The sequence below is a fragment of the Paramormyrops kingsleyae genome, chromosome 12, assembly GCF_048594095.1.
Source record: "Paramormyrops kingsleyae isolate MSU_618 chromosome 12, PKINGS_0.4, whole genome shotgun sequence".
Taxonomy (NCBI): Eukaryota; Metazoa; Chordata; class Actinopteri; order Osteoglossiformes; family Mormyridae; genus Paramormyrops; species Paramormyrops kingsleyae.
Window position 1 is genome coordinate 9,954,212 of NC_132808.1, and position 13,522 is coordinate 9,967,733.

Consider the following 13,522-nt stretch of genomic DNA (forward strand, 5'->3'; position numbering starts at 1 on the left):
GATATTGAATTCTTTGTCATTTTTATCATATTTCATCATTTGGACTTTTTATATTTGTAATGCACAATGAACATTTTACATTTTATTTGTACATTAATGACAAACCTGCACTTTGTAATCTATGTGACAGCTTCTTTCACACTGAAATTTCCCTTTGCATATAAAAATACTCTGTCTATTGTAAAATTTACCTTGAACATTAGGCTTATACAGTGCCCGGCCAAAAAAAACGTTAAACGAAAAATTCAAATTGCGACTTTTTTAGTGGCTTGTCTGATATCTTGGCTACTGTATGAACTGAGCACAGGCTGTCATTGGTATAAGTAAGGGATAATGTACAGGCAGCCGGTAGTTATCGCAGAAATAAGCCCCGACAGTGTGATCAGGACCCGACGTGAAGCATATTTGTTTTAAATTAACATTTTTAAACGATAATCTTTGTTGGCTCGGAGGGATTTTAAACATACAAGTAGTACCGGCTATGCGTTATTACTTTGGAGCGGTTATTATTTGAAAAGAACGAACCTGCAAATGTCTCAACTGACCAATCAGAATCAAGCATTCCAGAGAGCCGTGTAATAAGTTGGATTAACATACAACCTGCTCTTTTTCATCAGTGTGATTTGAGATTTGAATTTGGTGAGCGGGAGTTCCTCTTTCCGTCTCCTCCATTGAGCGATTGTCATCCACCGGCGTCCTCTCTCTCCTCATTTTGTTTTTTAAAATAATCAGTTATTGACAGCTTCATCTTTTTTGTTTTTGCTGGTTACAGAAATTCATTTAAAAAAACAACAAATACGAAAAGGGGGGAAATTTAGTATAGGGGGAGGGAAAGGCTGCCATGTGATGTTAAACTGATCTTTTGATCTTTTCCAGTTTAAACAATGACAGATCAGTCTGCTGAGAGTGTTCTGAGGGAGGCTTGGGTCACTTCTAATGTAAGGAGATACATCTACAGGCAATCAAAGATGCAAATGATAAAATATTTAATTTCCCTTTAGTAATCCTAGAGTGGTTCAGAGGAACTCCAAAAACGGCAAAAAGTGTTTCCAAAATCATATTAATTTTGCACATGGCCAGAAGGTATGTGCTCGGTGCGACGGGACAGAGGCACATCTTATACAGGCTTTGCTAATGTCAGGGAAATGTTTCGCTAATTTGGCTCTGCTTTAGTGCATCTATGCAGCACGTTAAATTGCATTAGGTTGAGATGGGCAGAGGATGAGGAATAATTAGCTTGTAAATTTGCCTTCTGCCACCAGGGGTGGTGAAAAAAGTTTGAAAAAATTAAGTAATATTTTAAGTTGATCCAGTGTTTCCTTTTTTAACCTGTAGGTTCTAATGGTAATATAAGTTTTTTAGTACTCTAAACAAGGCAACTTGAAATATTACAGTTGAATCTTGCTATTTAAAAAAGTTAATGAAAACATTAACTCTTAAGATGTCACCTAAACAAGGCAGGTTTATCTAAATTTAATTTGACTCCTCAAACAAAGTTGACTAAACCTCTGTACCTATTTTAATCGAACTTGCAAAATAGTGTTGAGAATTTAACAATCCAAGTTTGTACTTTGTATCTAGGTTAATCTAACTTGTATTACAGTGTTGCCTTAACTCTGAAGTCAAAGTTAGCTGAACCTCTGTCTATAGGTTTGTTGAGCTTTTGTAACTGAGTTGACTAGCTTAACTCAAAAATGTATTGCAGCATGTTGCCTTGAATTTTTGAGTTGGCTGAACATTTTTTTTACAGTGCATCTAGGGTGATGCAGAGATGAGCTGGGTAGCTCAGGGCAAATGCAATTCCAGCCTTATATAATTTACCGACCTCAGGTGCCAGAGTGATGACAGGCCCTCCCCAGAAGCTCAGAGTCCCGCACTCTAGGTCTATCCAGCAGCCCGTAGCCCTGAGGGAGTCTAACCCCAGGATGCAGGGGTCCTGCACTGCTGATACTCACACTGGGTGATGCACCGTCTTGCCCCTGAGAGCCACAGACAGCATCCCCCTGCCTCTCATGGGGGGGTCACCTCACCGGTCACCATGTGCAGCTGCACAGAGGTCGACTTCAGCTGAGTCCAGGCTGCCCCACATGAGGCCTCACCAGTGTCACGGTGGCCCCCCCATGTCCACTATGACGGAGCAGGGGCCTCCCTTCACTGTGACAGGGACATTAAGCACAGGTGTGACCCACCATTGCCAATGGGGGGGGGCGTCATCATAAGCTTCGGGGGGAACGGGGTCAGACTCCCCCATCTGTGTTTCTGGGCCCCTCCTGCAGCAGGTGGTGATGGGGTGAGTGTGCTAGGGGTGCATACAGTCCCCTCTACACAGACCCTGCACTGTTAATAGCAATAACAGCAAGCAAGATGGCGGCGTGTGCAGACACTGCGGCTGTGTGCTCCCCGACTGCCAGAGAACTGACTGGGAGACTTTGATCACCAGGATCTGGAGTCCCATACCACAGCAGTACTGGATTACATCAGGTTCTGCACGGACAAGGTCACCAGGGATAGACACATAAGGATTTATACTAATAGGAAGCCCTGGATGACGAGGGAGGTGCAGAACCTGCTGAAAGACAGGAACACTGCTTTCCAGTGCGGGGATAGAGCACTATCAGTGCAGCGAGAGCCAACCTGAAGAGAGGCATCCGAGAGGCCGAGGCAGCCTACAGAAGGAGGATAGAGGAACATCTGAGGAGTAACATCACCAGGCAGGTGTGGCAGGGCGTCCAGCACATCACCAGCTGCTGAGGGAGCTGCTTCTCTGGCAGAGGAGCTGAATATCTTCTATTCCCGCTTTGAAGTGACACCAACAGCAGCTCCACCTCCACCTAGCTACCACAGCAACACACTCACTGTGGAAGAGTGGGAGGTGAAGCGGGTGATGAGGAAGGTGAACCCGAGGAAGGCTGCAGGACCTGGTGGTGTGACTGGGTGGGTACTGGAGGATTGCACGGATCAACTGGCTGGAGTCCTTATTAGGCTTTTCAATCAGTCCCTGTCCCAGGCCACTGTTCCATCTTGCCTTAAGTCTTCCATCATTGTTCCGCTGCCAAAAAAATCCACCACGAACAGACTGAATGACTTCCGCCCAGTGACACTCACATCAGTCATTATGAAGTGCTTTGAGAAACTGGTGCGGAGTCATATCATTGCCTGCCTGCCAGTAGACTTGGACCCATTCCAATTTGCTTACAAGGCAGAGAGATCCTCAGAGGATGCTGTGGCCACAGCCCTTCATACTGCCCTGACCCATCTGGAGCAGCAGAGGAGCTACACCAGACTGCTTTGCTCAGCATCACAAAAACAAAGGAGCTGGTTATTGATTTCAGGAAAAATAAGACGGACATCCAGCCACTCAACATCGCCAGGGGATATGTGGAGAGGGTCCCGGTGTTCAGGTTCCTGGGTATTGAGTTGAAGGATGACCTGAGCTGAAGTGTGAACACCAAGGAGCTGCTGAAGAAGGTGCAGCAGAGACTGTATTTTCTGAGAATCCTCAGAAAGAACCATCTCCCCAAAAATCTGCTCCTTGCCTTTCACCACTGTTCCATGGAGAGCGTACTTACATACGGACTCTGCGTGTGGTACAGCAGCTGCACTTCCTCAGACATGAAAGCTCTCCACAGGGTCATCAGGGCAGCGGAGAAAACGATTGGCTGCCCTCTCCCCTCCCTGGAACAGATCTACACCTCCTGATGCCGGAAAAAAGCCATGGACATTTCACAGGATTCATCACATCCCAGTCACTGTCTCTTTCAGCTTTTGCCATCAGGCAAGAGATACAGTACAATGAAAATCAGGACAAACCGCCTAAAAACAGTTTTAGACTTTAAAAGCAGTCATGGTTTTAAATGCAAAACATAACGGTTAATTTCTTATTCTTCAGTGCGGTCTGTGTATTTAGTGCAATCTGTATAGACGATGCAGTATTCAGTGCAATTTGTATATCTTTAATATTTATTACTCTTTTTATGCCTCACATTGAGTCGAGTTGCTTTTTCAATTTCGTCGTCCACGTGACAATGACAATAAAGATTATCTTTATCTTTATCTTTATCCTGCGCTTGGTCCTGCATGGGTCCTTCCCTGAGGAGGTGGTCAGGCTGGCTACACCCCCAGCAGACTGGGGGCCCCAATATGGAGGCTTGTAACAGCTCAGCCGCTTCGGTGGCCCACACAGGCCTCCCCAGCTCTGAGCTGTCACCGCACACGGCTCGTGCAGCAGGTGCATACTCTCTGGGGGGGGCCAGGCCACACAATCCCCACACAATCTCTCTCTCCAATGCCTGCCCCAGGGCTGCCTGCAGGGGGTGCATTTGTTCCGGATGAACATGGACTAGATATGCAGAACAACATCGTCCTGGCACATGGCCAGCTGCAGGGCCTTTTCTGCCAGCGACGCCCCCCCCCCAGTGAGCTGCACTGTCAGCTCAAACTCAGCGTGGGACGCTTCCCAGCCTGACCTTCCCAAGCACTTGGGGGTTTTCAGCAGCACTGAGGGGGGTGAACCAGGGTGGGGGCGGTAGGCAGAGTTACCACCCTGACCATGTCCTCCCCAGGCACAGCAGGGTTCGATGCCCTGTGTGTCGTGACACGTTACTCCTGTGACCATCATTAAAATTATCTGCCATTTGTGCCACAGTCACCTTCTGTTGGTTTGACCCAGATGGGATCGCCTTCACTCACATCTCACATCGATCAGTCTTGGCCGCCCAACACCCTGTCAGCAGATGGTGCTTTTTCCCTCCTCAGACTCTCTCAGTAGGTTCTCAGCTCCCCACAAGCCTTGCAAGAGAGATGCTCTGACCCAGTCGTCTGGCCATGATGATTTGGTCCTTGTCAAAGTCACTCAGATCTTTATCTCTGCCCATTTATTCTGCATTCAACATGTCAACTAAGAGTATCAAATGCTGTCTAATATATCCCAGACCTTGACATGAGCCGTGGGGGTAGTCATAATGTTTTGGCTCATTAGTATATTAATATTAAATAATAATATTTACTAATTTTCTTAATATTTTCAGGATATTTTATTTTTGTATTGTGTACTTTTTAACTTCTTGCTGCCAGCTTTACTTGTTATCATTGTGTCTCTGCACTTTGTCTGTTTTGCTCTATATGTATCTCTGTCTGTCTTCTTCACACTTGCTGCTATTTGCAGAAGAATTTCCCCTTGGGATCAATAAAGTTTCTCTTAAATCTCATACAGTGTCTGTATTCTCAAATACTGTTTCATAAACATAACATGAGCTGAACACAGCAAACACATTTGTTATTCTGAATATGTAACACAGGTACCTGTATTTCAGTACAACCCAACCCTGGTGTCATGTGACTGGGAATGTGTGAATTATACCTTTATAAAGGGAGCCGAAGGAAAGACAGCGATTGTTTAAATGAAGAAAACCTTTGATTTATTAAACATAGACAGTCATGATGTTACATTTTATATTAATAATAATGATAGGATCAGGCACTAGTGTGGATAATTATACACCACAGACTGATGTGATCTTTCCCTTTTCAGAATATTCAATTCCGATTGCAGTAGCTGCTTTGGGAATCTGTGTCTGCATCATTATCAAGGATTATTTATTGTATCAGGAAAAAAAGCGCTTGGAGGGATTTTACTGTAAGTATGAAATTTTATACTGAGCCATATTCAGCCTGTTTGTTACTGATAATTTACATGAGTCACCCTTTAAATTGAGTCATCAGAGTACAATTAAAATCCATGTAGTTCTCAAAATGTAACTCTCCCCTGTTTATATGCAGTTTGAAATTGTAACAATTTGCATAATGATGCTTATTGAAATATTAATTTCATGATTATTTTTAAGCAAAATTTAAATATTTTCCTTATTTCCTATTTTCCCTATTCTCAAAAGTATACAAACTGACCTACATTGTACATACAAACACTTCACACCCTTAGAGAGATCTTATCTATGACTGTGATGATACATTATTACAGTTTATCACCATGAACGTTTCCCTGGTATTTTGCTGCTTATTCCTGGTTCTTTGGAGGCGCCATGATGAGCCATAATAAGCCCTTTATTTATTCAGCAAGATGTTCCCCATGCGGCTGAGACTGCAGCCTCTCCTAAGTGTCGCCTCTCCTCACTTCTCTCTCCTGAGCTGCTTACAGCCTCACATCAGCCTTTCTCCTCATCATCCTGGGGCCTCCTGGCCTCGTCTCCCCACAACTGTCCTATAAGCTGTCCTACTGTTAGCATTCATTGCTAATTGTTAGCATTCCAGTCAGACTCAGTATAAAATGGTGGGATAGTTCAGCTCTGGATGATAAACCACATAACATTATACACCAAACCTTCCGGGTGTGACAGAGCCGGGCTTCCTGAGTGAATCCTGGCAAAGATCTAGGGCTGCATGATGTTACATCTCGATTAAATGGCGCATGTGCAATAATCACTAGGGCTGTAGATGATAGCAGATAATAACAGAATTAGCCATGCAGCAGGAACAAAAACAGCTAAATTAATACAAACCAAACCATAACCAAACACGGACATTTTGAATCAGCAAAGAGGAACAGTGGTCAAAAGTCAAAGCTCACAGACAGGGACAGACAGACAGGGACAGACAAACAGACAGACAGACAGGGACAGACAAACAGACAGACAGACAGGGACAGACAGACAGACAGGGACAGACAGACAGGGTGGCTGGTAAACATCACAAAAGCACAGCCTCAAAAATGACCACAGGACTGAAGTCCCAACAAAAAAGTCATGAACTTCACAAAGCTGGGATTTATGGCAGGGCTGCCATTCAGAAAGTGCTTCTATCCAAGGCCAGTGAACAAAGACACATAATCTGGTGTAAGGAGCCCAGAACATGGACCCCTGAACAATGGGAAAGAGCAAAATGGTCTGATCCGTCATCTGTCACCCTTTTCTTACATTCAGATTCAGATTCAGCTCTATTGTCATTTCAACCACACATTATTAAATATATGGCAAAATCAGCGTTTCTCTATGGTCATGTGTGACATTAGAAAATACTTAACAACATAAAAACAGGACCTCAGCGATAGTGATGTGACTTGTGCCAGGTAAAGTAGTACAGATGTGCAAACAAGCAGTAATGTAGAGTGAACCAGCTCTCATTACACTTAATGTACTTATATGATTAATGTGCTATATTCAACTGTCTTATTGTCTGCAGAATAAAGCTGTTGCAGAGCCTAGTGGTTCTGGTTCTGATGCTACAGCACCTCCTGCTTTATTAACAGGGGTAGAAACTGCTCAGAGGGTGGGATGGGTCGTTGTCAATGCTGTGTAGCCTTTGAAGGCATCTCCGCTGGATCAGCTCCTGGACAGAGGGCAGAGACACTCCAATAATCCTCTCCGCCCCTCTGATTATCCTTAGCAGGGCCTTGATGTCTGTCTCTGTGTAAACTGGAATACCAGCTGGAGATGCAGTATGTTAGAACCCTCTCTACCGTACCTCTGTAGAAGGTGGTGAGAATGTCACAGGGAGCATTGCCTGTTTCAGCTTCCTGAGGACCCACAGTCTCTATTGGGCCCATTTGATGATCTTATTACAATTCAGGGACCAATTGAATCTGTCAGAGATGTAGATTCCCAGGGATTTAACGTTCTCCACATCTCCACTGTGAAACCACTAATGCTGAGTGGTGTTTGGGTAATGGGAGTCCTGAAATCCACAATCATCTCCCTGGTTTTGTTGATGTTGAGGGCCAGGTTGTTATCTTTGCAGCAGCCTACTAGATTGTTGACCTCCTGTCTGTATGCTGTCTCATCATTGTTACTGATAAATCCCACGGCAGTCGTATTGTCAGCAAACTTGATGATCTGGTTCTCGGTGAATTTAGCAGAGCAGTCATGAGTTAGCAGCCTGAAGAGCAGTGGGCTGAGCAAATACCCTTGGGGGGTCCCTGTATTCACTTTGATGGAGCCTGAAGTTCTGCTGCCAACCTGGATTGTCTGAGGTCTCTATCAGGAAATCCATGATCCAGCAACAGTTGAAGGTGCTGAGACCAGACTGGGAAAGTGTTATAACCAGCCTGTGTGGAATTAGGATACTGCAGAGTTAAAGTCTGTGTGCAGCAATCTGACAAGGATTTTTACTGTCCAAGTGAGTATATGGAGTATGGAAGATACAGCTTCTTCTATAGACTGGTTAGGATGATCGAAATGGTGTGAATCCAACAAAATGGGAAGGTTTGCTATGGTGTGACCTTCAATGAGCTGTTCTAAGTATTTTACAGTATTACAATCACCATCAGTGTAATAGGATTGTACATCCCCAAACAGGGGGTGTCGCCGGGGATCGAAGTTCGTGGTCCTGGGCGTAAAGCAGGAGGGCCAAGTAGGCTACTTGCCCGCAGAGTCCCTGCAAACTTCAATTAGCCAGCTAGGTTTGGCTAGCGTTCTCCGGCTCGTCACGGTAAAAAAAAAAACTCAAACACCACATGTGACCCTAAACAATGTGGGGAGAATGTTCTTAAGCAATACAGTTAGTGTATCTTGCTCACATTCCCCCGTCACCAATATAAAGCTGGTGTTTTACCAACTTTTCTTAACTATTCTTCTTCTTTCCGTTACTCCCCCCCCTGCCCCCCGTCATCTTCTTCCTCGCCTCCCTCTCGCTGAATGGATCGTTCCTCCAGGTAGTTTTTCTTTTTTTTTTTCTTTCTTAAAGTAACTAAATTCTTATTACATATAAAGAGAAATTACACTTTTTAAACATCAACTTAAATACATCAACATTATTTGAAATTAACCACCCAAATTTCCCATAGGGCTACACTAGGAACTGACAAAATCTAACATGGGGGGAATAAGAAAGACAGGTAAAAGACGATCACAAAGCAAGAAACCAAAACAGAAAAGCACAAAATCACAGTAACTAGAAAATCTGATGGAACCAATGAAACAGGGAACAATACAAAAACAGAGGGGGAGGGATTGGATCACAAGGAGTTCATAGACAACTGAATGCCCAACGAGTTGAGCCAAGTGGCCATCAGTGAACAGCAGAAAACACAAAGACTGACAACAAGCTGACCCTGACAGCCACAACCGCCTGCTGTCTCTGGTGTTCATGAAGTAGCCACTGATTTTTTCAGCATGGGCCCATTTAGCCATTCTGATCCTCGTGATAAATCAGCCCTTAATGAGTGGAGAACAACCTGGCAAACAGCGAATGGAGGGCGAGCTGAGAAGACGAGGGCTGTGGGCGGGGCTGAACCTGAACATGAAAACTAACAGCGGCATTCATTTATAACTGCAACAGCCCTAGGATATGTGCTGTTTTCAGTCTGTCTGTTTTTGCTTTTATTGACCTGTACCGCCTTCCTGAGGGTAACAGCTGGAACAGGTGATGTGCCGGGTGGGATGTGTCCTTCAGGATGCTGCAGGTGTTACAGTGGCAGCGGGACCCATACAGCTCCTCCAAGGAGAGGAGAGTGCAGCCCATGATCTTCTGCGCTGTGTTGATGACCCTCTGGAGTGCTGCCTTGTCTAGAGCCGTGCAGCTGGCAAACCACACTGGGATGCAGTGTGTCAGCACACTTTCCAGAGAGCGTCTGTAAAACGAGGTCAGCAGCTCCTTGGTTAGGGGGTTGTTTTTCAGGACCCTCAGGAAGTGGAGTCTCTGCTGTGCCTTCTTGATCAGCGCAGTGGTGTTGGTCTTCCAGGTTAGGTCCTCATTCAGGTGCAGGCCCAAAAACTTGAAGACAGAGACCCTCTCCAATATGGACTGAGGGTCAGATCTGTTTCTTCTGATGTCCACAATTATCTCTTTTGTTTTCGTGGTGTTAAGGACCAGGTTGTTATTTCTGCACCACGATGACAGTTTTTCCACCTCGTCCCTGTATTCAGACTCATCTCCCCCTGTGATGAGCCTGACCACTGTCGTGTCGTCCGCGAACTTCACCATAGAATTGCTTGGGTGGGTGGGGGTGCAGTCGTGTGTATGGAGAGTGTACAAAAGGGGACTCAGCACTCATCCCTGTGGGGAGCCGGTGCTGAGGCTGAGTGCTGTGGAGAGGTGAGGCCCCATTTTGACTCTGTGGGGGGTCGCTGAGGAAGTCCTTAATCCACAGGCAGGTGGAGTATGAGAAGCCAAGGTTGTGTAATTTTGTTACCAGTCTATTTGGGACGATCGTGTTAAATGCCGAGCTGAAGTCGATGAAAAGAAGCCTGGCATTACTGTCCTTCTGTTCCAGGTGGGTCAGGGTTATGTGGAGGGCTGAGGCTATTGCATCCTCCATCGATCTGTTTTTCCTGTATGCAAACTGATGGGGGTCGAATGTGGGTGGAAGTCCTTCAATGATGTGCTTTCTGACCAGTATCTCAAAACACTTCCTAACAATTGGAGTGAGAGCCACTGGCCGGAAGTCATTTAGGCTGCTGATGGTCTGTTTCGGAACAGGGATAATGGTGTTAAAGACAGGTTGAATATTTTAGTGAAAACCCCTGTGAGCTGGTCTGCACTCTACCTGTGATGCCTTCAGGTCCTGCCGCTTTACTGGGGTTTACTGCTCGTATCATGCGCCTCACATCATGCTCCCCCACTCTGAAGATGTGGCTGGTGTTCACCGGTGGATGTGATGCAGTCAGATCTGGTGTTTTTTGCTCAAAGCAGGTGAAGAAGCAGTTCAGCTCCTCCGTCAACGCAGCATCACCATCCACAGCATTAGGTCTGGGTTTGTAGTTTGTGATGTTTTGGACCCCCCGCCACACCTGCCTCCAGTTGTTGCAGTGAAGGTGGTCCTCGATTTTGTTTTTATAATCCAACTTGGCCTGTCTGATGCCCCTTTTCAGGTCCGCTCTGGCTGCACTGTACAGTTCCATATCACCAGACTTGAAGGCGGTGTTTCTGTTCCTAAGCAGAGTCCTGACCTCTCTCGTCATCCCCGGTTTTTGGTTGACATACACCCTGATGCGTTTTACCTTGGTGACGGTGTCTTGATGCAGGAGAGTACAGATGTAGTGTACTTCTCCAAGTCGTGAGATTCAAAAATACTCCAGTCTGTCTTTTCAAAACAGTCCTGCAGCTGTGAGGATGCACCTTCAGGCCGCATTATAACAGTTCTTGATGTGGGGGGGTCTGTTTTCCTGAGGGAGGTGTTAGCTGGTAACATAAACAGGGATATGTAGTCGAGTTGTTATTCTCATGACAATTACGATGCACAATACATTTCCGAAAACCTAAGGGGCCAATGCATCTGCCAATGCATCAATGAACGGCCATCTTTTGCAGTGGAATATTGCAGAGTGTGCTCAGCAGAGCAGTATTGCAGTGTGCTCACTAGTGCAGTACTACAGAGTGTGTTCAGCAGTGCAGTATTGCACAGTGTGCTCACTAGTGCAGTTTTGCAGAGCGTCTGGTTGGGGTTACATCTAGAGAAAATCAAAGCACACCATCAGCCCACTATGTCTGTTTGTGTGGGCAGCCATCTTGTGGGAGTCATTAGGTCTGATGATGCTCTGCATGGTCCTATAACAGCCAAGGAACATGAGGGCTTTTTACAAGAGCAGCTGCTCCCTGTGGCTCAGACACTGTTCCCTCATGATGTTCCCTTATCCCAAGATGATAATGCCCCCATACACACTGCTAAACAGATTCAGGAGAGGTTTCATGAGCACCAGGATGAAGTCAGATGCCTTCCTTGGCCTCCCAGCCACCAGATCTAAACACCATTAAAGCTTTATGGGAAGTTCTGGAGCACAGTGTGTGAAGTCGATTTCCACCTTATTCGTCTTGCAAAGACATGGAGGCTTTTCTTTCTGAAGATCAGTCCAGTGTCCCACTGCACACCTCAGGATTCCATGACCACATTGTAGGAAGATCTGAACCTATTATTGCAGCCAAAGGGGGCTGAACTCCTTATTAGGTCTTTGAGATTAATATACTGATGGTTCCATTATTTTGTCCACCACCTGTAAGTTCCCACCCCTTGAAGATATAACAGACAAAAACAGAGGGATAATGTTTAATGGGGCCTGTTGTATGTTATGTTTATTTAATCTGTTGTTTTATGTGTTTTATTGCTTTTCAGATTTTGCTCAGAAAATCCTTCTGGGGATTTTCTTCATGCTTCACTTAATTTTAAGTTTCCTGTATCTAAGTGTGATTTCAGAAAATGACAAAGGTAAGGAAAACCTTTAACTGTAAGGAAACCATTTGATTGTAATAGAGCTTTAACTGTCAATCATGTGGTAAATGGTGTTTGCAAAATATAAACCAGAAACATTTTTTGGGCTGCTGTTAACAATAATGCAATATAACCATTTCTTATTATTGAGTTACACCCTACTAATAAAGGCATATACTTTGATGTAATCAATATGAAATAGACAGTAATATATTCTATGTGAGCTGTAAAAAGGACACTTCCAAGGATGGAGTGTTTTGTTATTAACTTGTTCTGTGTGTCTTCAGATAAAGTCAAAGTAAAAAGTTTGTGAACCTGTTGTAATTTTCTATATTTTTGTCTAATTCCCAAATAAAACATGGTCGTCACAATAATGAACAGTCTCCTATAACTAAAGATACACAGATTTCCAGAGAATTTTTGACCTTATTGAATAAATCATTCAAACTGTGAAACTGACGGTTGGAAAAGTGAACCCTAAGCTAATGACTTTTTAAAAAGCTCATTGCAGTCAGAATTTAGCAAACCTGGAGTCCATTTAATGAAACAAATTCAGAGATGTGGCCTAAAATTACTGTGATTGATGAAAAGGTTGAGTTTGAGCTTTTGACAAGAAGCATATGCAGATGGGAATCATGCTTCACACAAAAGAGCTTTCTGAAGAGCTACAATCAAGACTTGTTAATTTACATAAGGCTGGAAAGGGTTACAAAGTCATCTCAGATATTTTAGATATTCATCAGTCTACTGTTAGGCAAGTTGTCTATAAATGGAGACAATTTGGTATTATAGCTACTCTGTCTAGAAGTGGGTGCCCCGCCAAGACGACCCCAAGAGCACCATGCAAAGTCATCTATGAGGTAAAGAAGAACCATAGAGTGACAGTGAATGACTTCAAGACGTCATTAGAACTGACTAACATCTCTGTTCATGATTCAACAATATGCAAAACACTGAACAAGAAAGGAGCCCATGGCAGGACACCAAGAAGGAAGCCACTGCTGTCAAAGAGAACATTGCTGCATGCCTGAAAAAAAGAATTGTTGGACCAACTTTAAAAAATTGCTTCAATTGGTAACACACAAATGAATTAAGTTTTTTCAAATCAAGGTAACAAGTTTAATTAACCCATTTGCTTTAAGTTAGGTGTACTGAATAATCTGATTACATTCAAATCAATAGTTTTTATTAATGCAACTGAAATTTTAGACAAGTCAACTTTTGCAGTTTTTACAACACAGTTATTTGCTTTATAGAAAAGTAAAATACTGCAGCATAACAACCTATAGTATGGTTTACACTGGCACCGTTGCTGTGTACATAAAATATCAAAATGTTGTGAACACGTGAATTACAATAATAACGCAT

At 44.1% G+C, this 13,522-nt stretch overlaps 1 protein-coding gene across 3 annotated transcripts in view; it reads left to right on the forward strand.

Moving 5' to 3' along the window:
- Positions 1-13,522, forward strand: part of LOC111843429 (uncharacterized) — a 116,993-nt gene that overhangs the window by 83,012 nt on the left and 20,459 nt on the right. For all 3 annotated transcript variants that reach the window (XR_011994027.1, XM_072718641.1, XM_072718640.1), the window contains exons 14-15: positions 5,531-5,635; positions 12,059-12,151. Coding sequence is in view for 2 of the 3 variants with exons in the window: in XM_072718641.1 (XP_072574742.1) it covers positions 5,531-5,635; positions 12,059-12,151 (198 nt within the window). In the remaining variant the exon portion in view is untranslated. The remainder of the gene's footprint in view (positions 1-5,530; positions 5,636-12,058; positions 12,152-13,522) is intronic.